Source organism: Tympanuchus pallidicinctus, unplaced genomic scaffold (genome assembly GCF_026119805.1).
Source record: "Tympanuchus pallidicinctus isolate F22 unplaced genomic scaffold, pur_lepc_1.0 scaffold1, whole genome shotgun sequence".
Taxonomy (NCBI): domain Eukaryota; kingdom Metazoa; phylum Chordata; class Aves; order Galliformes; family Phasianidae; genus Tympanuchus; species Tympanuchus pallidicinctus.
Window position 1 is genome coordinate 63,842,945 of NW_026294618.1, and position 23,064 is coordinate 63,866,008.

General features: G+C 37.3%; 1 protein-coding gene across 8 annotated transcripts in view; it reads right to left on the bottom strand.

Annotated features, from left to right (window-relative positions):
- Window positions 1-23,064, bottom strand: part of UTRN (utrophin) — a 344,979-nt gene that overhangs the window by 35,935 nt on the left and 285,980 nt on the right. For all 8 annotated transcript variants that reach the window (XM_052698789.1, XM_052698799.1, XM_052698781.1 and 5 more), the window contains 6 exons: window positions 21,361-21,422; window positions 20,294-20,368; window positions 15,317-15,518; window positions 9,416-9,501; window positions 4,359-4,516; window positions 990-1,156 (listed from right to left, as the gene is read on the bottom strand). In XM_052698789.1, coding sequence (XP_052554749.1) covers window positions 990-1,156; window positions 4,359-4,516; window positions 9,416-9,501; window positions 15,317-15,518; window positions 20,294-20,368; window positions 21,361-21,422 — 750 coding nt within the window. The remainder of the gene's footprint in view (window positions 1-989; window positions 1,157-4,358; window positions 4,517-9,415; window positions 9,502-15,316; window positions 15,519-20,293; window positions 20,369-21,360; window positions 21,423-23,064) is intronic.

The following is a 23,064-nucleotide window of genomic DNA, read 5'->3' on the forward strand; positions in this document are numbered from 1 at the left end:
GAGTCTGGCCAAAGATTCACATTACTATCCTTTAACCTAGCAGAAGCAAGCAGAAAGAGAAAGCATAAGGAACAAAAATGACTCATCTGCCTCAGCATCTGAAGAAAAGCCTCAAAATCACTTAAAGATATGACCAATTTATCATTCCTAAATAAAACACTGAATTATATAACCACAATAGTGGAAAAGTGAACAGTTATATTTAGATCTGCTTCCCTAATTCATTTTGCATCTTTTATAATCTGGAGCAATCAACACACAGATGTATGTTAGCTGTAACAGTACTCACAAAGGGCACCAAACAGCCAAAGCCTCATGATTCACAGTAAAAGCAAATACTGTTCAGGAGAATAACAAGAATATCCTTGGAGCCATTCTTCCCTTGAGAATTCACAGCTTCCGTTGAACAGCCTAAACTTATACCATGTTCAATGCTTCAAGATAGGAACTGTGCAAGACTGTGCAAGTTTCATCACAGTAACGTATAAATGTTTGTGCCAAGCAAGGAAGGATTGCTGCTGAAGGGAGTTAGTACTAGCTGACATGACTGACTGCTCCACAGCATTTATGGAGGAGATCGGGGCAGGTAGCCAATTCACCTCTTGCTCTACGTGAGACATAGATGAGCTTTTTTTTTTTCTTACTGATCAGTTTCTTTTGCTCTTGTGCTCACAGAACATACGGAGAGCATTTACACTTCCATTTGCTGCCTCCTGTATCCACCAGTGTCAAAATATTATAACAGCCCATTCTTCTCATCTGTCAGTCACAAGACCACTGCGTATTTACCAGTGGCACTAGGTGAGCCAGAAACATAGTGGTTCAGGTGCTCCTCAACAGAGATTCACACTGTGGTCTAACCAGGGATGGCAGCTCCTATCTTAAGTGGGTAAAATGGTAAAAAAAGCAAATACGTAATGTGTAACTTGTTGTATGTGAGAAAGTAGATATTTTCAGAGAAATTCTGCTCCAAGCTCCCCTTCTCTTACCTGAAGCCAACAATTGGACATTCTTTGCAGATGTTACACTTGGCCTGATGTTTTGCTGTTTCCGCAGCTGCCACGCGGTGCAGAACTGGTAGCCATACCATAGACTGTGGCTCTAAGTGCATCCAATCTATAAATTGTTTTACAGTAATTTCTGGCTTATTGTGGTTCTGTGGAAAGTATACATATATATATGAATTTAAAATAATAAAAATAAAAAGAAATAAAATTTTAAAAGCCTCAACAAACAATTTTTCTTTAGAATAAAAAAAAAAATACAACCCTATGTTAATCCATTCAGTGTCAAATTAATAAATAACCTGTTAAAGGATACATGAAACAGTCTTAATGCAAATACAGAAAACAAGACAGACAGTTAGAAAGCACAGGGCTAAACATCTGGGATAGAGGAGACAGGTGGTAACAAAGATGAAGCAGTCCACGATAAAGGCATGTTTGAACTGAAAGGACTCAAAAAAAGGGAGAGAGCACTAAAGGGAAGAATCTTCTGCATTTCCAATATGGCAATCTTGTCATTTAACATTGATGTCAGACTGCTAAAAGATAGTACTGCCTACAAGGGTCTAGTAACTGCCATAAGACTCGTGAAAAAAATTTAAGCTGTATTCTGAGCCCATGGTATTCTCTCCAGTTAGCATGTTAAATACAGAAGTTTGGTTTTTTTTTTAAAGAGAAAAATAAATCTGTCACTTTATATGCAGTCATTGAAAGAATGCAGCCGAGCTAAAATGATAGCATGACTGTTTTAAGATCAAATAAACATGTTTGCATTCAAGTTGTAACTGATAGAGGAACCTAGCTATAAAGGAATTACGTTCATCCTATTTGTCAGCAATATCAGCAATAAGAATAGGCATTGCCTTTCTGAGCTCACTGTAACAGAACACAATTTAAAATGAAAGCTATACTTAAAATTGTAACACAAGATTAAAAGCAACACAAGGCTTCTTAAACTCAAGCCTTTTTGTTTTTGCCTCTAGGAGGAAAAAAGGAATAATGTGCTTTCCCCACTAGCAAAATACTTGTTTTCACTAGGATGAGACAGCTCTGACATCCTGCTGCATACCTTGTGCTTTCCTAATTATAAATCATAGAATTATTGAATGAATTGGGTTAGAAAGGACCTTAACGATCATCCAATTTCAATCCCCTGCAATGGGCAGGGCTGCCACCCACCTGATCAGGTTGCCCAGGGTCCCATCTAACCTGGCCTTGATCACCGCAATAGATGGGGCATTCGCAATAATACAATCACAGAATCATAGAATGGCCTGCGTTGAAAAGGACCACAATGATCATCAAGTTTCAACCCCCCTGCTATGTGCAGGGTCACCAACCACAAGACCAAGCTGCCTTCATCCAGCTTGCCCTTGAATGCTCCCAGAGATGGAGCATCCACAACCCCTTGGACAACCTGTTCCAGTGGGTCACCGCCCTGTGTATGAAAAACTTCCTCTCAATATCTAACCTAAACCTCTGAGTCTTAGTTTAAAATCATTCCCCCTTGTCCTGTTACTATCTACCCTCGCAGACAGCCATTCCCCCTCCTGTTTATATGCTCCATTCAAGTACTGGAAGGTCGCAATAAGGTCTCCCTGGATACTTCTCTTCTATCGCTCTGGGCAACCTGTTTCAGTGTCTCACCATCCCTTGAGTAAAGAATTTTCTCCTAACATCTAACCTAAATATCTTCTCTTTTAGTTTTAAACCACTCCCTGTTTTCCTATCACTATCATACCATGTAAAAAGTCAGTTCTTCTCCTGTTTATAAGCCATAAAGGAAGGCCATAATGAGGTCTCTCTGGAGTCTTCTCTTCTCCAGGCACATCTCCCTCAGCCCCTACCCTCAAAGGAGAGGTGCTCCAGCCTCCTGATCAGCTTTGTGGCCCTCTGAACCCACTCCTACAGTTCCACCTCTTTCTTCTGCTGGGGGTCTCATGCCTGGATGTACTCTAGATGAGACCTCACAAGAGAACTTGAGGCACTCATGTGAGATGAGAGATGCAAATGGATCATCAGTATAAAATACTATAAAACACCTTATATAATTAATATCACCTTACCAGTGTATCTCACTCACAGATAAACAGTGTGGGAAATTGGGCAGATGAGGAACATATAAGATTGCTCCTCTGTGCTACACAGTCTGCCACTAACAAGTTAATAATTCATTTTAGTATGACTTGAACCACTTGAGGCCAATGATAGATAGGCCAATCATCATCCCTTGTTGTCTGAAACAGCAACGTTAAAACCTAAGAGATTTTAACATTAACTGATTAAAACAACTTCCATATGTATCCAGCAAATTATTCAAGATTTCTACATACAGTCTCTCAACCTCAATCATCTCAGAGTTCAGAAATGAATTTAAAAAGCTAAATAAACAAATAGCTGTAAAAAAAAAAAAAAAAAAAAAAAAAGGTAGCACAACTGGATTTTCACAGCACAGGATGAAAGCAAGTGTCTATTTTATAAAGAATGAAAGAAAAATTTATTACAAGTTCTTTGTAACACTTAATCTGCTGGATTCAATAAAACTGCAGATATTCAAGTCAGTAATTTTATATATTTTAATCCATATATAATTTCTGACAATGCATAAAGCAGTCACTTTCAGAGAAGTAATGTACTCTGGATGTACAGTTATCACTACCACACAGCCAGAGCCTTAGGCATCCCTGACAAATCCTAAGTTAGGTTGTGTTCCATTGCGACATCATCCTTCTCATCTTCTTTAAAAGATAGAAGCTCCTTGCAGCCTCATTAATTGACTATATGCAGTATGAACTTGAACAGCAGGCTGTAACACAGCTTTATTTTATGTTCTGATCTGCTGCATAAAGGCTCACGAAATATAAATGACTGTGGTTGAAATTTCATGCAACTGCAAGCAGTAATGTCAGAAAAACAATGCTAAATAATTTCCTGCTGCATAGGGTCAAAAATTACTATTGCCATCATTTTCCTGTTCTGTTGAGATCACATCTTGTTCCAACGGGTACACAGTCCCTACAAGATCAGGTTTGAATGATGTGAAACAGGGTAAAATGGCTGCTACAAAAATTTTAACACCACTCATAGCAGCTAATATTGTCACTAACATCAATATTTATGCATTCTTTTGCTAGAAAATAATTTGATTGTCTCCTAAATGATGAATCAAATATTCACAGCTCATCTTTATCAATAACTTCCCAGTAATATTAATAATTTATTTGCAGGAGCATATTTGTTTCTTTAAGAAAACTAACGGCAAGTTGAGTTTTTAAGTCCCTCTGCTATTTTTACACCAGGTAAATCTAACAGAGCTCATGACAGGTTTTTCCCATGAAGATTTTGCTATCTCACCTGCTGGAAGCAGCTGCGCACGCTGGGTTCAATGTTGCTGCCACCAAAAGCCGCCACCTCACCCAGCTGCCGGGGGATCTGGATGGCATCATGCAGCAGCAGGCCGAGCTGCCTCTGGTCGCACATTTCTGTGGGACCTGACACTTCCTTGAAGAGATCTGCAACACCAACAAGAGGCACCAGTTCGTTTCATTTTCATCCACGCCCCTCTTACTCAGTAAAACAACAGCTTGAGTTTTGTCATTCCTTTAATCCAGATGTAGGGACAGATGATTGCCTGCCCGTTTCCAACAGTGTACCCTCTCCTAAATCTTGACTACTTTGACTACTTTTGCTGGATCTGTAACAATACAACTGAGAGCAATCAGACCAAATGAACTGAACCATACAGCTACATAAGGTACTTCCCAATACATAACATTATTATAGCTCCTACTACTCATGACCAGCTATTGACAAAGACAGAGATATGACAAAACTGAAGTAGCTTTTTGTGCTCAACAGGAATCATGTTTGCCTCCTAGAAAACCACATCTGTTTCTACACACGTTTTTTTTATTGATTCTTTTTCCTAAGGCACATGATGAGCCCTGCAGCCTAAGTGGGGCTCTGGGAAGCTGATGCAACAGAAAAATTTGAGGCTGAAAGGATCAAGTAAATTGCTCACAGCACAGACACTTACTGGGAAAAAAGACAGTGCTTGTACCTACTTAAGAGTCTCAGAAAAGTATTGAATTAATAGACCTGTGCACAGCTCAGAAAATACTTCTTAGTTTCTCTATAAATCTGATAGAGCTCTCTGGAGATTTTCAAGTGTTAAAAATTTCAGCTAAAAACCCACATTACTCAACAATCCTCAATTTATGAACTTTATAGTTGTGTAGATTCTTATTTAGTCACAAGATTAATCTCTTCTGAAATACCTTAAACACAGTTCTTAGAAAAGAGTCTTAGAAAAGTTCTGCAGATGGTGTAAGTTACAAAAGAATCATGAATTCTTGGTTTTCAGTTAAAGTTGGCTTTTACAATCTCTTTTTGCACTCAGTTGCTGCCTTGGATTAAAGCTCCAAATAATGTTTAAAAACCAAAAAAAGTCGCTAGTACTATGCTACTATACTCCTACTTCACATTTCCTACCTGAACAAATGTTAATAGAAAGACAAGAAATTTGAAAATTCAATCTGATTGCACTTGTGATTGAGAAACAGACAAGCTTTGTTCAGAAACATTCAAGAGAAACTGTTTTATTATGCTCCATAAAATGTTTTGTACTTCATTTGGAGTAACTGTCAAGCTTTGCCAGCACATTTCAGAAAGACGGATCATATCTTTTCTCTTGGAAAGGGAGCTGAGGCAGAAGAAAGGATTTTCACAAAACAGAAATCCGGACAACTGAATGAATTTTTAGAGTTTCTTATATTTGTCCTGACTAGACAAGCAGATGTTCCAGCATCTTCAGCACCTAGCAGTAGGACAATCCTCATGGACAACAGCACTGACAGCACAAGCACTGCCCTACTGTAGGTTTGCAGCTGCAGCTGGAATAGTTTTCAAGTACGTAAGAGCCCAGTTCAAAAAATGAGAAGGTAAAAAATACCTGCTTGATTTTTCAATCAGGCAGTGTCAGTGGAAACAGGCACCACAAGAGCAATTTGCTCTCTGCTGCAAATGGGAGGAGCAGGAAACTTTCCCAAGTCCTAAAGTTTCAATTGATTGGAAGCCAAAAAACAGAAGAACAATGACATGGCAGGATAGAGAAGGAGAGTGATCAGCTTAGGCTGATGTAAGGAGGAAATCAGCAAATACAGTGGAGAGCTCAAACTCCTCCAAAATACCCCAGAAAAAACAACAGCAACAACAACTTAACACTGGTATCTGTGCCATATAATTGAATGTCAGTGTCCAAAGGAGTTAATGAATGGTATCCTCCTCCCTGCAAATCCTCAATGCCATTAGTGTGACAATGTTCAACTAAAGGCACAGAAAGCAAAAATGTTCCCACTATCTGGCCAACAACATCCTTATAAAAACCCATGAGTTGTATTCTAGCAAAGGAGATTCAAAAAGCAGTTGTGAAGTGGCAGACATGGGAGATGGGCTCATTGATGAAAGTCAACCAACTCTTTCCCCCAAAATCACCAGGAATTATGTGAGGGCAAGGTAAGGCCAGCCATCATTTTCCATAGGTAGCTCACATATGCCCCTTTGTTTTGGGGTCCAAATAGAGCATAACATTGATACAGCTAGATCAGATAATCAGCCTTTCAAATGGAAAAAATAAAAAGGGGGCCCTGACTCATTTGCTCTATAACTGGAGATGTAAACAGTTTACCACAATGTGATCATGTTCACAGGTCCATTTTTATTCACAGGAGCACCCAGGCATCTGCTTGAAGCTAAGCATGTCTTTAAGCATTTTCAAGAATAGGCATTCTTTAATTGAGGCTTCAATGTTTTTTCGGAAGTAATTGAGATTTTTTTTTAATTAAAGATTCATTCTCATGTCAACTGCAGAGCAGTGTATTTAAAAGAAGCTTACTTGAAAAATAAAACCTTTAAAAATGGTTGAATTGAGAAGATCTACCTATATTGGAAATGAATGCGTGGTCAACAAAATTACTATTTTTAATGGAAGTGAATGCAACTAATGCAGGCTGGTAAAAAGATAGAAGAAAAAAAAAGAAGATTGATAGTAGAAAAAGAAGTGCAAAAGTTTGATTTTCCCCAAAATGGAAGAGAGAAAGATGAAGGTCAACTTTAGTGGTAAATTGGAATTGTCATTCCTTGTTTATCATATTATTTCAGAAATCTAACATCTCAGCAGCCCAGAAATTACATTTCTTCAAGCTGATTCCTGAAAACCGAAACTGTGCAGGCTGAGATAGAAAACATCTGAGCGGAAAGCTGGATAAGCAATTTACAAACAATTGAAAGGTCCAAACAAAACTTTGCTTAAAAACAAGAAACTTGCCTGTTTTACAACCAGCCACTCTGAGAAGAAATGGCTTTCTACCTGAGCAACATTTAATTCACGGTCAGTGTAGTCCATGCCCTGCTTAAGGACTTCAACCACACCTTTACAATGCCTGCCCACACCTTACAATGTCTGGGATTGCCAAAGACTCAGAAATACTTAGAAGAAATACAGCCAAAAAGCAAAGGCAAACATCAGGAACTAGTGTGAGAAAGGAAAAATCAGAAGGCAGAAATTCATATAAAGGACTCATATTTGGGGGTCTGTTTTTCTTTCAAGTGGCTTTTCTTTATTTTTTTTTCAAAATATTAGTATTATCAATATTTTTCACAAGAGAATCTGAAAGCACTCACCAGATATACGAAAATCTGTCTCAGTATACGAGTAGTAGATGATAAAAAGCAAGAAAGGTCACACTGGAGGTCAGTCTGTGACACATGTGATGACCCCAAAATGCTGACTGCATTCCCACCAAATGCCAACAACCCATATACTGCAATTTCATTCCTTTCTCCACAAAATTTCTTTCACACTGAAGAAATATTTTCCTTTCTGCCATTTCCATGGCTAATCAAGAAAGAAACAATAAAGCTAATAATACACGAAAGATATCACAGCCAGGCATACTGATAAAAAAAAAAAAAGTGCATGCATTAACTGACTATTCATTCTCTGCCCTAGGAGGCTATGCTACTATTTCAGTTTCAGATGTATTTCAAGTTGAAGTTATGACCGTTTGGCATGAAATTCTCCTGGGACTTATTCTGCATTAATTTTCTTGGTCTTTTCAAAAAAATCTGCAGATCTGCTGCTGCTTTTATTTCACCATTAGGCACAAAGCAAAGACACAAAAACTAATCCACTGCAGTCATTTCCTTATTTTGCTGTCAGGGCCTGTATTATTAAGCAACTGCAAGGATACTAACTGGTTATTGACAGCAGTTTTAAGTGAGTTTATTCTCAGTAGGAATTATTTTTTTAACCATCTTTTTGTAGGGCTATCATTCTGCGAACTGCAGTCTAACTCCCAAGCTGTAAAAAAAAATTCAATTTTGCACCAAATTGCAAATTACCTTCTGAATTGTCATTGCTAAACAAAGATATGCCCACAAGACCATTTAGCTATGGACTATTTCACTGATACATCAAATGACAAAGAAATCAAAAAACAAAGTCTCAGTAAGGGCTCTACTTCAGATGCTGAAATATGCCTCACTACATAAGCACTGAGGAAAAGTACAAATAGCTTATGCATATTTCAGCATCTGAAATTCTGAGTCCAGGATTACAAGATGGCTTACAAACATTTTTAAAGAAAGCAGAAATTGATGCAGAACTTCAAAAGCCCATGGCAAATGCTGTTTCTAACCATTTTATATGGTTTCTCCAAACGCCTAAGGGAATTACTGCAATGAAAAGCAATTTTAAGACTATGTGCCTAATATATAACTGTCAATCACCTATGATGCTCTAATAAAATGCTTAATCTCTCATTCTGTATTTCTCATGAGGCTCTGTCATAAGGTTTATTGATTCTCTTCTACTCCTGCAATTATTTTGATCAAATATTTTCAGCTAATATTTTCAAACTACTCAGTATTTCTCAAGCTTGTAAGGTTATTTAAATCAATATCATTTAAATTTTCATTGTACAATTCTGGCAGTAAGCACATGTACCGGAAAATTATCTTCAGAATTCAAAACATCTTTCTCATACTCATAAAAAAAGTTGCTTGTTTTTGTTTGTTAAAATCAGAAAAGAGTTAAAGAAAATTAGTCAAATAGACCACTTCTCTAGCTTCTACACAGCTACATTTTCCTTTGCTTTTGGAAGAATTGTAATGCTGTGAAATATGACAATGCATAACTCACATCAATACTTTCCAGTCAGGATATAGATCCTACTTTCTCCAATGTCACAGATGATTATGACAACAACAATTCTTTTTCACTTAGTCATAAGGAAACACTCTTGCTGCAGGTTCAAGAAATGTAATACTGCAAATTTTCCAACAATTTGCATCATTAATATATGCGACTTTAAATTATATACAAAAATGCATTTTATAAAATACATTCTTACATCTGTACTTCTCTTCCAGTAGGCCCTTAGATAGAGACATCAAACCAATTTTCAGGGACTGCACTCGAATTTTTCCAGTTCGGCCACTGAAATGATAAAAACAGAGCAATGTAATGTAGTAATTTCATTTCAGTATAACTTAAGTCTATTCAAAACAAAAAGTCATCGGTGAGTTCTGTTTTACATCTCAAAACAAATTAACACTTTGCAACACAGTAAGAATGCTTTCATTACAAAAACTCAGCTGAATAGTTTACACGTCAAAACAGTGCATGCTGCTCCAAAAGGGCAGAAATTTAGCTCTATAAAATTCACGACATGACTTTAGAATGAGAAACGTACTGAAAAGATGCATATAAGCACGCAGCAAGAAATCTAGCATGAAACAAGCACTTTGCTCTAACACCAAGCTTTCATGTTGAGGGAATTTCTTCTACTTCATTTTTCCCTTCTGTCTAAAATGTTCTGATATACATGTGCACCAACACACAGTCAGTGACATGCATAATTAGACAATGTGGAGCTGTTATTCTTTCTAAGGAACATGACCTGGGGCTCTTCTTGTCCAATGTGAAAAGAAAACCACAAACCTCCAAAGCACAAGGCAAACCTTCAGCAAACTTAACAAAGAGCTATCAAAGCAGGTGATTTTAAACCTGCAAGAAAAACACTGCTCAAACAGATCTGAAACAATAAAACCCGTGTATATGGAAAAGGACAATTTTAAAGTTCAAGATCAGTGCAAGAAACATATTCTATGAGAGATCTAATGATTTCTGTTTCTAAAGACTAGAAAACACGCACAATTTGTCTTTAGATGAGACACAGCAAACAGACCATGAGAACAGCAGTTAAATTGCATGTATTTGCACACGGCGTTTAAGGTTAGATGAGTCCTTCCCCGCAAGTAAAATTATAATAAAATTAATATCATCCAAAACACTGGTTTGATCACTTTTGTGATGGAATATACCCTTTAATTACTTCTGGAGTGGTTATTAGATATCCCTTTATATCCTCCCCAATCAACATATGTTCTGCTATCTAATTTATTTCACAAATGTTGTACTGAATACAAGATTATTAATTTATTCCTGGTTTCTCAGTACACTACCTAACCACCCTACAAATATTAATGCATTTGTCTTCACAACCATCACCTAATCTTGTGAGACTAGACGGTATTATCTTCTCTATCCCACAAGTTGAAACAGAGGTACAGAGAAATTATTGCCAAATTAATCAAAAGCGCCCATTACTTTTACTGCCTAGCTTGAAAACCAGGACCCAATTTTCCAGAATGTTGTAAAAGTGCCACCTATTTTATACATTCAAGCTTAGCTTCAAATTACCTCTTTCAATCACAGACAAGATATCATTCTGGCAGAGCCTAACTCATAAATGGTTCTTTTTGCAACTCTGATAACGCTTTCAGTTCTTTCCCGAGTAAGGTTATCTGTGTTTTAAATTTGTATTCCAAGGAAAAATAAAGCAGAACATTCACTTGTGTTTGATTTAATTAAGGACTGCCTAGAGTATTTGTGCAATTGTTTGTTAAAGGAAGAAATTCAGGAGAACTTGGCAGCTTAAAGGTAAGGGCACACACATGGAGGCTTCAAAGCTCTCCAGGTTTCAGCAGGTTGTTGCAGCGACTTTGAAAAAGCTACTTTGCACAAAAACCACTTCCTTAATAAATTGTAAATGGCATTCAAAAGCCTACAATATTACATTTTTCTAAAGAGTGACATATTTTTCCCCAACCTTTTTCTTGGAAATAGCTAAATTCTAGCAGTGAAGTTTTATCTATAATAAAACAAACAAGCAAACAACACAGAAAGCATGCACACAAGAAAACCACCAACAAAACCTCACACTAAATCTACAGATTTTGTAGCATTGATGCTTCTTATTCAATGCTTTAAGTTTGCCCAGCTTATAGAGATACAAAATCAGTGAGGCTGTGAGATCAATTCTCTGCTCAGAGTGGACTCGGCTAAAGCAGGTTGCCCAGGACCGTGCTGTCTAGTTGGGTACTGAAAAACTTCAAGGATGGAGACTCCACAGTGTCTCTGGACAACCCATCCCACTGTGCGTGATTACCCTCACAATGCAAAAACCTTTTTCTTACATATTTATCTGGAATTTCCTGTGTTTCAGTTTGTGCCCACTGCCTCTTGTTATGTCACGGGGCACAAGTAAGAAGGACCCAGCTTTATCCTCTCTTCTGCTCCCATCAGGTATCAGTGCACACAGATGAGATCCCCCTTAGTCTTTTTTCTAGGCTAAACAGTTGCAGCTCTCAACCTCTCATCATCCAGCAAATATTTCTATCCCTTAATCATCTCCATGGTCCTTTCACCAGACTCTACCTAGTATGCTCCGATCTCATAATAGGAAGCCAAGTACTGCCAAGAAGAGCTCTCCATACATGACCTCACCTGTGCTGAGTAGGACAGGATCATCATCCGCCTGCTGATAACACCATTACTAATGCAGTCCAGGAGCCTGTTGGCCTTTGCCACAAGCACATTTTGTTGGTTTGTATTCAACTTGGTTTCCAACAGGACCTTGAAGATCTTTTCTGCAAAGCTGCTTTCCAGCCAGTAGACATCCTGCCTGTTCAGGGTCATGAGGTTTTTCCTTCCCCTTGCCATTTCCCTTCACTGAACATACTGACATTTTCATCGGCCCACTTCTCGAGCCTGTCCAGGTCTCTCTGAATCCCACAACTATCTATACAGAACCTCAAACCAAGCTCTTACAATGGAAAGGTTCAGGAAGCTTTAAAACTTGAATTCATACAAAATTTATGGCTCAAGTGTTAGAATTAAGTGCCAGCATGCTATTACGACACACATCAAAGCAATACAAGCATGCCTGTCATTACAAAGTCAATTGATAAGACCACTTCAGCAGCTCAGATATTATTTACTCTGATATTGGTTAAGGAAACGCCAAACCATCATATCTCTATTAACTGGTGTAAAGTTGCCCATTCTCAGACAATTTAATGACAGGCAGTATAAAAAATGGCACATTATTGACCTCTGATCTGTACCTCTGATTCAGGTAAAAATGGCAAGCACTTTTTATGTTTACAAAAGGTCATTCACCACCTTAGATGTATCTGAGCCCTCCTGTCCCAGTTCTAAGGTCTTGTCGGCCTTAATGTGACACTGACATTCTTTGTCCTCAAACAAACTGCATTTTTTCCCTCTTTCTTTTTGGAAAGAAAAGAGAGTGGTTAGAGAGATTAGGGAAAGGAGGAAATTTAAAAAATCTTGTTTTCTAGAGTATTTGTTTGTCTGTGGTTAAGTTTCTGGCAGGACCTGGGCTGTATGCCTCAGATATGAACTCGCTGTTGCACCTTCATCTACTGCTTGTCAGGAGCTGGCAGAGAATCCAGAATTAATTCAAGTTTTAAACCTGCCGAAAGTAGCATCAAAAAAGAAAAAACAAAACAAAAAAAACCACCCAAGTTTCCCATATTTTCTAGGCATGGTGGGACAGAGAGTGCCTGAAAGGTGCAATACCACAGAGAAAACTAGCTTAGTGGGAAATCACATAGGCCAAGGAAAGAGGTCATACTCATCATTGGGTACCATACTGCATAGGTAGAGAGGCAAGAGAGAGTTGAGTACAATTAACTTTGTAGCATGTTTTGGATTCTCCATCCAAGGAGAGACCATTTATCTGTTTCAGAGATCCAACAGCTGCTGAGAACATTAAACAACTTTTTTTCTGCAAAAAATGACTATTACTACCTTACAGCATTATAGACAAATGACAAAAAAAAAAGTATGTGCAAAAAAATAGCCACAGCATTAATAGAGAGGGTGCTTTTATCCTATATTGTATTTCAGTAGATAGCAGAATTTGTGGATGCAGAAAGGCAGTGACAGTTGCGAGCAGCGAGAACAAGAAATACAGATGCAACAGGTCCATGATATCTGAAACAGAAACTATGCTCCTCATTCCTCCCACTCCCCAGGGGCTGCAGTGCAAGAGCATAAAAACTCAGGCTGGGAGAAACCTGGGATATTAACTCAACATGATGTTTTAATTTGTCAGGTAAACTAGAAAAAGAATAGGTAATAAAAACACAACGCATATAGAAATTTCCTTACGGGAAATTCTTATTGAAATAATGAGTCATTGCCCACAGTTAGTAGTACACGTAGTATATATATACTTATATAATGTATGACAGACTTTAAAATATCTAAAATAACTGATTTTATGGTTTGTTCAGTTGTCCCATACTGAAAGCTATTGGTCCATTTTCATTGGATATTTTAGAAAATTTGACAGTATGTAGTCCAGAACAGTAACCACCAGCTATTGCTTCTGGATGATTTAAATACAGGCCTGCCTGCATGATTTAATCGATCAATCACCTTCTTTCATGGCTCTCATTTGAAAAAGGCAAAATATTTATTTTTAATTTTATTTTAAAAATCATCTGGACTAATTAACTCAAAGTGCTTTAAGTTTGCGAAATGTCCATAGGGCAAATGTTGCTTTCTGGAACAACCTGTGAGTCCTTGAGGAAGTAAAAGTCACCGAGTAAATTTAATCTGTTTCTCTCCTCTGCTCAGCTTGAAGGATGAATCATTCCTGATGTGTCAGAAAATACCAGAACACAACAGCCTTGTCTACTATTTCCAAAAATAAATTGGTTCTTTTTAAGGGCCAAAGACATCTGTAGGTAAGTCTGAAGAACTTCCTAACTTGCCATCAATCTGTGAATCCGTAATTAAATCTCAGGTTAATAGCATGCGACTAACAGATGCTTTTTGTAGACAGTTTAATGATTTGAAACATTGTATACGTATAACACCAGAGCAATAAACAACTGAAATGCCAAGAGACAAATTAGTTCTTTCCTAAAGGCCAATTAAAAAAAAAAAAACAGTTGAAAATTGGTGCCTGCTCTCTTTCAGCAAAAGAAAACTTTTTTTCTTGAATGGATTTGACAGGGGAGCAAGGAAACAAGCTGTAAGAGGTAACCTTCATCCTCCATTTTTCACAGTTTGAAGTAATATTAAAGCCCTTCGTCAGTTTGAACAATTACCTATACTAATGCTTTCAATGTTAACAGCAAGGGGAAGTGGGAGCAACAGGAAACATTATGAAAGAGAACGGTTTGTTGCTTACTATATGCATTTTAAATATGAACAGATTAAACAACTGACGTCTAACTGAAGTTAGGAAACAAAGGTAAACCAAAAAAATAATGAGTGACAGTTTTAAAATAAAACCCTAGTAACTACAGAAAAAATTCTCTGACCTTATTAAGCCTCTTACTCTAAATATCCAACAATATTTAAGTGAAGCAAGCCACTCATCTACTGCTGTAAGTGAAATATATATTCATCCACAATACAAAGATCTGCAAAATAAAAATATTTGCCCAAAGAAGTCCCAGTCATTATTTTATGTGCTCTCCAATATTCCAGAAGTAATGACAAGGAGTCTAATTAACCTAAGTGTCCCATTAGACTAAAATACTGGAATGCTAAAACATAACAAGTGGTCAGCATATAACTGGCAAACAGTCATATGCACTGTCACAACCCTTTCAGGCCCCTGCCACATTAACTAAATAAAATTTTAAAAATCTGTGAAGTACAGGAACACTGGTCTGTACTATGGACTGTTGCAATTTCTCATTTTAAGCTACTGCACTTTAATATCTGTATCAAAACTGTCAAAAGGTATGACTTTTTGAAAAAGAACTTCCTCAGGCTGAATTGTTAGTCCAGAAAGTACACCTGAAAAATTCATATAACAGTCCTACAAGTCTAGCATTTTTGATACATGATGTGCTATCTTCATTCACACTAAGTTAATACATCACTAAATTCCTATAAGCACCATGAGCAGAAGCATATTACTTACCTATCATACACATTGAGTAGCCAGTTAAGACACATATCTACACAGAGAGGAACATTAACCATGTCACTGTGTTTCTCTTCAAGTCCACTGTAGATGGTAGTAAGACAGCTGATCACATCCTGGACACCAATGAGCTGGTCATTTTGACTCAACTTGTGCTGTCTGAAAATTTCAGTTGTTGTGTTCAGTTCCAGCAGATCCACTAACAACAGGGAAACAGGGAAAAGAAAAAAGGCATGAATACAGACACCTGAGCATAGCGTTGAAATAACTGTTCATGTGCATATTGTAGCAAACAATGTAGATAATTAGATAAGAGGCAGTTTTCATTTAGTAACATCACAGAGAAAAAAACATTCTCTGCTAGAAGTTCACAGCATTTTGGTACAATATATTTAAAAAAAAAACACGGATCAACAAGAACACCATAATGGCATTGCACAGTTCAGCAGAACATCCAGAAAGCCGCTGAAGTAGTTTGTGCAATTAGAGAATCCTAACTTCAGATGCATGTGCTTTGGGAGCCCAACAGACTTAGTTTTCTGCATTTACCATAGAGCTGAATCACATTTCAAGATTATCGCTTTAGATTAAACATAAAGCAAAGCAAATTCTTAGGTGAAAATGTTCTCCAAAATGCAATAGGAGTGTATCGAGGCCTGATTAAATCAATTGCAGCAGCTAAATGAAGGCTTGAAAGAAAGTAGGGTGAAGGACAGTGAAGTTTGTTTTGTTTTCCAGAACAGTAATATCTACGCTTACACAAAGACCATTTTCAACTCCTTTGTTGCAGCGTACTTTCTATAGCAGTTGAAACCACATTTTATGGGTGATGTGGATTTAATACCAAACCTCACACAGATGTGAGACTGTGAAAACATTGTTTTGGCATGTTACAAATAAAAAGCTGCCTATGAACTCTTCTAATTCTTCTTGCAAAACAAAGTGAAAAAAGAAATACATTTGGTGTACAAGAAGGAAGAGTAATATACGTCAAAGGGTAGTAAAACTCCAGTGACACTTTTGAACAGAAGTGAGGACTTCAGCAAAACAAACAAAAGATATATATATATGTATATTTTTAATAGTATGCGTGCTACAGTATATATAAAAGAAGTGTCCTGAGCTTACGCAGAGCTGTTTCTGGAGATTCAGGAATGCATTTATACTATAATTGTCATTTCTCAAAGGAAATGAAACATGATATGTTACAAATTGCTCTGTACCAATGGTGCTCAATAGGGACCCCAGAAGGGCAGTTTGTGCAAATTAGGTAAATCTAGCTTGGGCTGAAAATAAGTACAGCAGAAAAAAAAGCAGGAGCAAGACAACATTAACCACTATGAGCAATATGTCAAAGATTTGCTGAGCATCTAGCGGAAAAAAATAAGGTTATCAGCCAAAAGAAGGTTACATTTCCAATTCCATTGCCTTAATCTACCTTTCCTAACAGAACTGCAAAATGAGAAACTTTAACATTGATTCTACTCTGACTTTACTGGGGACATACGTATGTTTGTTTCTGTTTGTTCCTCATTTCCTTTTTTTTTTTTTTTTTTTTAGGTCATCTTCTTGGGCTTGTAAATAAATGTCAAACATTATTTAACAAACATGTTTAATTGCAGCAAAACACCTTGCCACTGTTTTGCCACTGTTTTGACCCGAGGTAGCCAAAGGACTCGGCAGTGCACTGCAGTATCACCTTCCATATAATCTATGTAATACACTGGAAATATCTCGGAGGCATATTTAAATTATCAAACAAAACAAAAAAAAAAACCACACACATATTTGTTGTGGGTGTGGAGGAAGGGGGCTGAAGCCTGATAACTGCAGGACTTATCTGCTGGAGTTAAGATCTCACCTTCATGTTTCTGCCAAAGGGTTCTAGAGGGAACTATAAAGGGACTTTCAGCTTTCAGTATTTTCTGATTTATTTCACTAAAGGAACTGCTGCTGTACTAATGAAGACTAAGCAAAATCTGTACACCATTCATGGAGAGCAACCAGAGGAAAACTGTCCCTACTTACTTCAGCGTTCACCTGCCTGAATGTACTTTGCATACAGGCAGCCACTCTGCAGCAGTAAGGGCTACAGACTAGCACAGTCCCTAAATTGGTTTGAAGTGAACAGAGGATATTTTCTCATTCTAAATCAGTTACTGAAAGTTTTTAAATTAACAGTATTTACACGGATGCAGAAAAGTTAATGTGAGACTCGCATGCCATTGCTGGCATGAAATCTACTATATACAGATCTTAGTGGGTTTCTGTAGTACTTCTGCACCTGCTCAAACATCCTGAATGGCCAGTGATCCTACTAACCAGCAAATAGACATAAGGGTCATGCCTTTTCTGTCTGCAGTGAGAAGGTTTTCCCTAAGGAAACCAATAAACAGAAAACATCATTCAGCATGGTTCAAGCATGCACGTGCGATGCACTAGGGAGCAACTAATGATACACAGCTGGTAGTGACAAATGTAAAACTGCTGCAACCCCAGGGAAAACAGGTAGACATTGCTGTGAAACTTCTGTATTAGAAAGACCCTGTGAATGCAAATGCCTGGACAGATGAGGCAAGTCTACACAGCTCTTTTTCAGCCCAGTGTGCCTTACTGATCTTCCCTTAGCTCTGTACAATTAATATTCCCACTGGTATTCTGAAGTTTTGTATCACCTTAAGGAACTCAGTGACAGCACTCAGAATATACACTGAGGTTTTGCTCCCTTTTCCCCTTCCAGTACTACACTTCAGTATGTGGAGCAAAATCATTTTTTGGAAATGAGCTGAAGTATGCTGCACAGTAGTAAAATACTGTCAGAGCCTGATGCTACAATGCTGCTCCATAAATGCTGCACAAGATATTCTCTCTGGCACCATTCTTGTGCTACAGCAGGACACTGCTGTCAGTGTATTTGCCACACATATCCTGAGACAGAAAAACTAATTGAGAATTTGTTCTTGCCAGCCTGCAACCTTTCTCAGCTTCCTGCAAAATAAAGGCAAGGTACGTACATACACACATCAGTCTCTGCAGAAATCTACCTTCCAAAACCAGAGCAAGATGAAACGTGATTCTATTTGCCTATTTCTAAGGGGGTAGCAGGGGAAAAAGAGTCTCCTCCACACCATTTTTATTTATTTATTTTTAAACTTTGTGACAGCGAAGACAGAAATGAAACACAGATCTTAATTGACTTATTTTTGAAGCTGCTGGTAAAGCACTAACTCTGTATTACCAGTCCTTACTGCAAAGTCAAAATTCATTAAGTGCAAGTGGGACTAAGCAACCTGCTTCAGCTGTGCCCTTGGAGTTCTCACCAAAAGGCCTTTTCAGCTGCATAGACACTGTAGCTGTGACAGCAATTTGTCATATTTTACAATTTACAATGACCTCATTTTCTAGTGATTTGTTTTGACAGTTTCTCTGCCTTAACTCACAAGATTTTCTAAAGCACTCAGCATCCAAGCACCTTTAAAAATCAGCTAAAATTACAGGAAACGCAATCTAAGACTAAAGTGACTCAGACAAGAGAATGACTAGCAGGGGCACAGAAGATGATTTGTCCCCACCTTTCAAGAAATTCACCAACAATAAAATGTCAAAAATTCTAGATGGCACTTAATCACTGTCTCCTTCCCCAGAGACAGAAAGTTGTTGTAGAATTCAGCTTTGTGCATAATCTACATTATCCTTCTTTTAAAGTCATATTGTTGTGCTCTCACAAATAAAATCAATGTTTTGTCAAATATATACACATAATAAAGTTTTTTTTGGCTGTAGTACAAAAGAAAGGCAGGTACTCAGTCTTTCTTATTGTATCACAGAGAAATGGAGCAAGCATGCAGATTCATACAGTTTTACTCCTGGCTCTTCCAAACTGGCATATTCTCTTTTGCTCTTACTGCTTTTCTCTCTCTTCACTTTGCACTTCTCTCCTCTGAAACTGGAGATAGTATTCATTTTGATAGTAGCTCACTTTTGAAGTCTATGAATGAGGAGAGCCAGCCATTGCATTTATTACAGAAGTTGTTATATTTTTTGAAAAAGCAAGGGCAGGGAGTATGCTCCTCCTCAAAGCATACTGGATGTTACAAATGCAAAGTCTGTCCTATACAAGTCGCTAGACTATCGGTATGCATGTCAAGAACAGGCAGCATGATTAGCATCCATCATGTGCAGTCCATTTTTTCAATCTTCTTTCTTGACAGTGGCATACAGAAGGAGATTTTTACTTTGTTTTCTTCCCCTCTCCCCCCCTTTTTTTTTAAAGGTACATATTGATACATAGTTTGCCCTGTACACTGGATAAGCAGAAAAACCAATCTTGAAGGCCTTTTCCCATACCCTCGATATAAAAACACATACAATTATTATCAATAAAAGCACTTATTTTGTCATAGTATGTTTTTGGGGGACTAAAATGTACAGTGATATCAACTATCTATAAACAATATATAAATCCATGCTCTATACTTCTGTACTTAGAATGATCTACACTCTTCTTTATCTAGAGTTCACCCAGAAATATATTCTCTCTGAGAGGATTATTATCAAAGTTACATCATGCAGTAGTAAACACTTCAGAAAATTGACTTTAGTTCTATAAGATATTGTAAAATTTCTCATTTTATGTCAAGGTTCAGAATATTAGCTTTAATCATTTCAGGGTTTTAGCATTTGAGATCAGGAACGGTATACAACAGGCAGAGGATTAATCTTCATCTTCCTGTCACTTAAAATATTATCAATGCCCATACTACTGCAGTTTGCTTTCTGCACTTCTTTTTGGTCACTGATTTTCTTTATTTGTGACAATGATACCCACTATTGGGAATTCTTATCATTTCATTGGTAGACAATTTTTCAAGGATGTATATGGTTCCTTGTTAAATGTTAATGTCAGAAGCTTAAGCTGACCGTCCCTTCCAGAAGTATTGTACAGAAACTGTTTTTCTCAAAGGGCAAACTCACAGCACAGTGCTTTCTGCAGTCGTCGGATTTTGATGGCTGTACGGTAGGCTGAGAAGCGTACATTGTTCAAGTCAGCTGAAAGAGCAGAACAGAAACGTGAGCAGTCTTCAAAAGAGCCCACAAGTCTTTTTCACACTGCTAGATACTGAAAAAGCCTGACATCCCTTATTTTCACTGCAACGAATTAATAGCATATATCAGAACAAACAAAAACAATTGACAAGTTATTGCAAAAATAAATCCACCTCATGGCTTTGACAGTCCAGTGTGTTCTGAGATTACCACACCAGATTCCAAACACTATCTTGGGCAGATGTAACACACATATATGTCAGAATTTTATACATGCATTATTAGATATGGAGGTTGGCAGCCCTGCATGCAGCAGGGGGTTGGAGCTTGATGATCCTTGAGGTCCCTTCCAACCCAAGCCATTCTATGATTCTATTAAGCAGTGTTGAGCAGATTTCAAACAAGTGTTCAAATATAGCACATTTATCAAATGTCTTAAAACTCTATTAGACAATCTATGAACATAAAGGGCAGCAAAGGTCACAGTAATGGAGAGAAATGACTCAACCCATTATTTCCATGCGGCAACTTTGTTAACATTGCTTTGAAAGAAGCAGTCAGATAACCATAAATTCTATTTTACAAACTGGTAAGTACAGTAGTTGGTTATTTTTCCCCACACTTAAAAGCATTTTATCCTTACAGACATGTTAAATTCACTGCATTGTAATAAGGTCTAGCCTTTAATGATAGCATAGATGCTCTGATATATTACAAAAATTACTTCACTCCAGACTGATAGCCCACATCACTGCAAAATTCCATATGAATTTAACAGAAATAAAAAACTGCATTAAAGAACAGAGTGAGAGAATATTTCTCAGAAAGAAAATTACTTACATTAGCAAGACAGGAGGTTTTGTGCAAAATGCATCTCCTCACAGTGGGATATACTATAAGATAAAGCTCATAGAAACTCAGATGTTGTCAACAGATCAATCCAAGCTTTCACTCGTGGAATGAATGTCATATAAGGGATTAAGAAATGCACTCACCTAACGACTGGAAAAGGTCAGTCATTTTAGGATGATCCCAACAAGTTGTCTGGGTCTCATGACTACAAAGGAATAAGGCAATCAAAATTTCAGGCAACACATATGCACATGTGAAAATGACAAACAAAAAATATCTTCTGACTTTGTGTTAAAAAGGGAAGAACTCCATCAATTCCTTTATTGAAAGATGTGATCTGTGACACTTAGCTCCTCAGTGCTTTTAATTGTTAAGTTAAACAATAGCCCATACATATTTAACATTAACTTTTCATTCTAAATAAAAAACAAAAGCACGCATAAACATGAAGCTGAAGTAAGTCAAAAACACAAAGTTACCTGCAGCAGTAACATAATAAAAATACTCACAATATGCATTTTAAAAATAAAGAGCATTGATGTTTTACTTTAGACCTCAATGCATATCTGAACACATGTATCAGTAAACATTTAACAGTTGTAAACTTTACGTGCAGCACATCTAATTGAAAATCTGATCACTCATCTCACGGTCAATCTGTAAGTATGTTAATTCAGAGGGGTGCTTTACACTAGCACTCACAGAACAGGCAGTATCAATTAGCCTCCATTTGTTAAAAATTAATTTGAGAAGTTGTGTTTAAAAGATCATAGTACTCATTTTAAAAGTTAATAATGAAAAAGTAATGATGCTAGGTTAGCAGATAATAATTAATGAGAATAGAACATGGCTTACTTAATCTTTGCTTCTATTTAAAAATTCACACACATTTTTCTTATATGCAGGGGTACTCTTGTAAACAATAACTTCAAATGGCACCAGTCTATTAAATGTAGTGGATTGTATCTTCACATTGTATGAACAGCTGTGTCTCAGGGGATGCACATAATTTATCACTGATGATTATCATTTTCCAAACCAACGAAGAATGAACCCTTTGATGCCAAGTGGTGGAAAACCAGAGGCTAGAAGACCCCTGCTGCAAAACGCTGCAGAGGCAAAACAAGTGGAAGAAGTGGAGGCAGGCTCCAAATGAGATAAGTTTTGAAAGTCTTCTTTACACTACATCCTTCTGAGATACACTACTGGAAAGTGCATGCATGTGAGGATCTGAATCCCATTTTACATTCTGCACACCAGTGTGACCTTTCCAAGTTTGGGTTTGGTCTAGGCCTCTGCAGTTGGCTTCTCTCCATTACCACAGATCCCACTAGTATGTTGACACCGTCACGAATTTGTGAGGTGGTTTTCATGGAAGTTCATAGCCAAATATGTATTTCTTATTAATCCAGTATGTATTAATCCTCTTTTTACTTATTATTATTATAGATGACTGAAAGAAAGGAAAAGCCCTGCACATGACTGTTTTTATTTTTACTCAACATACAGTCCAAATAGCATCTTCTGTTAAGGTGCTGGTTGACTTTCAAGTGTTCCAAATTCAGGAAAGAGCCAAAGAATATCCTTGTATTTGAATGCAATCCTAATTTTTATTATGTACATATGCCTACATAGACCTTTTTTCCTGAACTGTAAGTTTTCATTGTTTTCAGTTTGATAATATCACTGCAGGAATCGCATTCAAGGTTTGAAATTGTAAATGGTGTATTCAAGGTCCTGATATGCTGAACTCCAAAGTCAAGGCACATCACTATCTAAATCACTGGTCTTACAGTGTCTAGAAAGACATTTTAAAAACAGCATTATGTTTATCCTTGCCCAGAAAA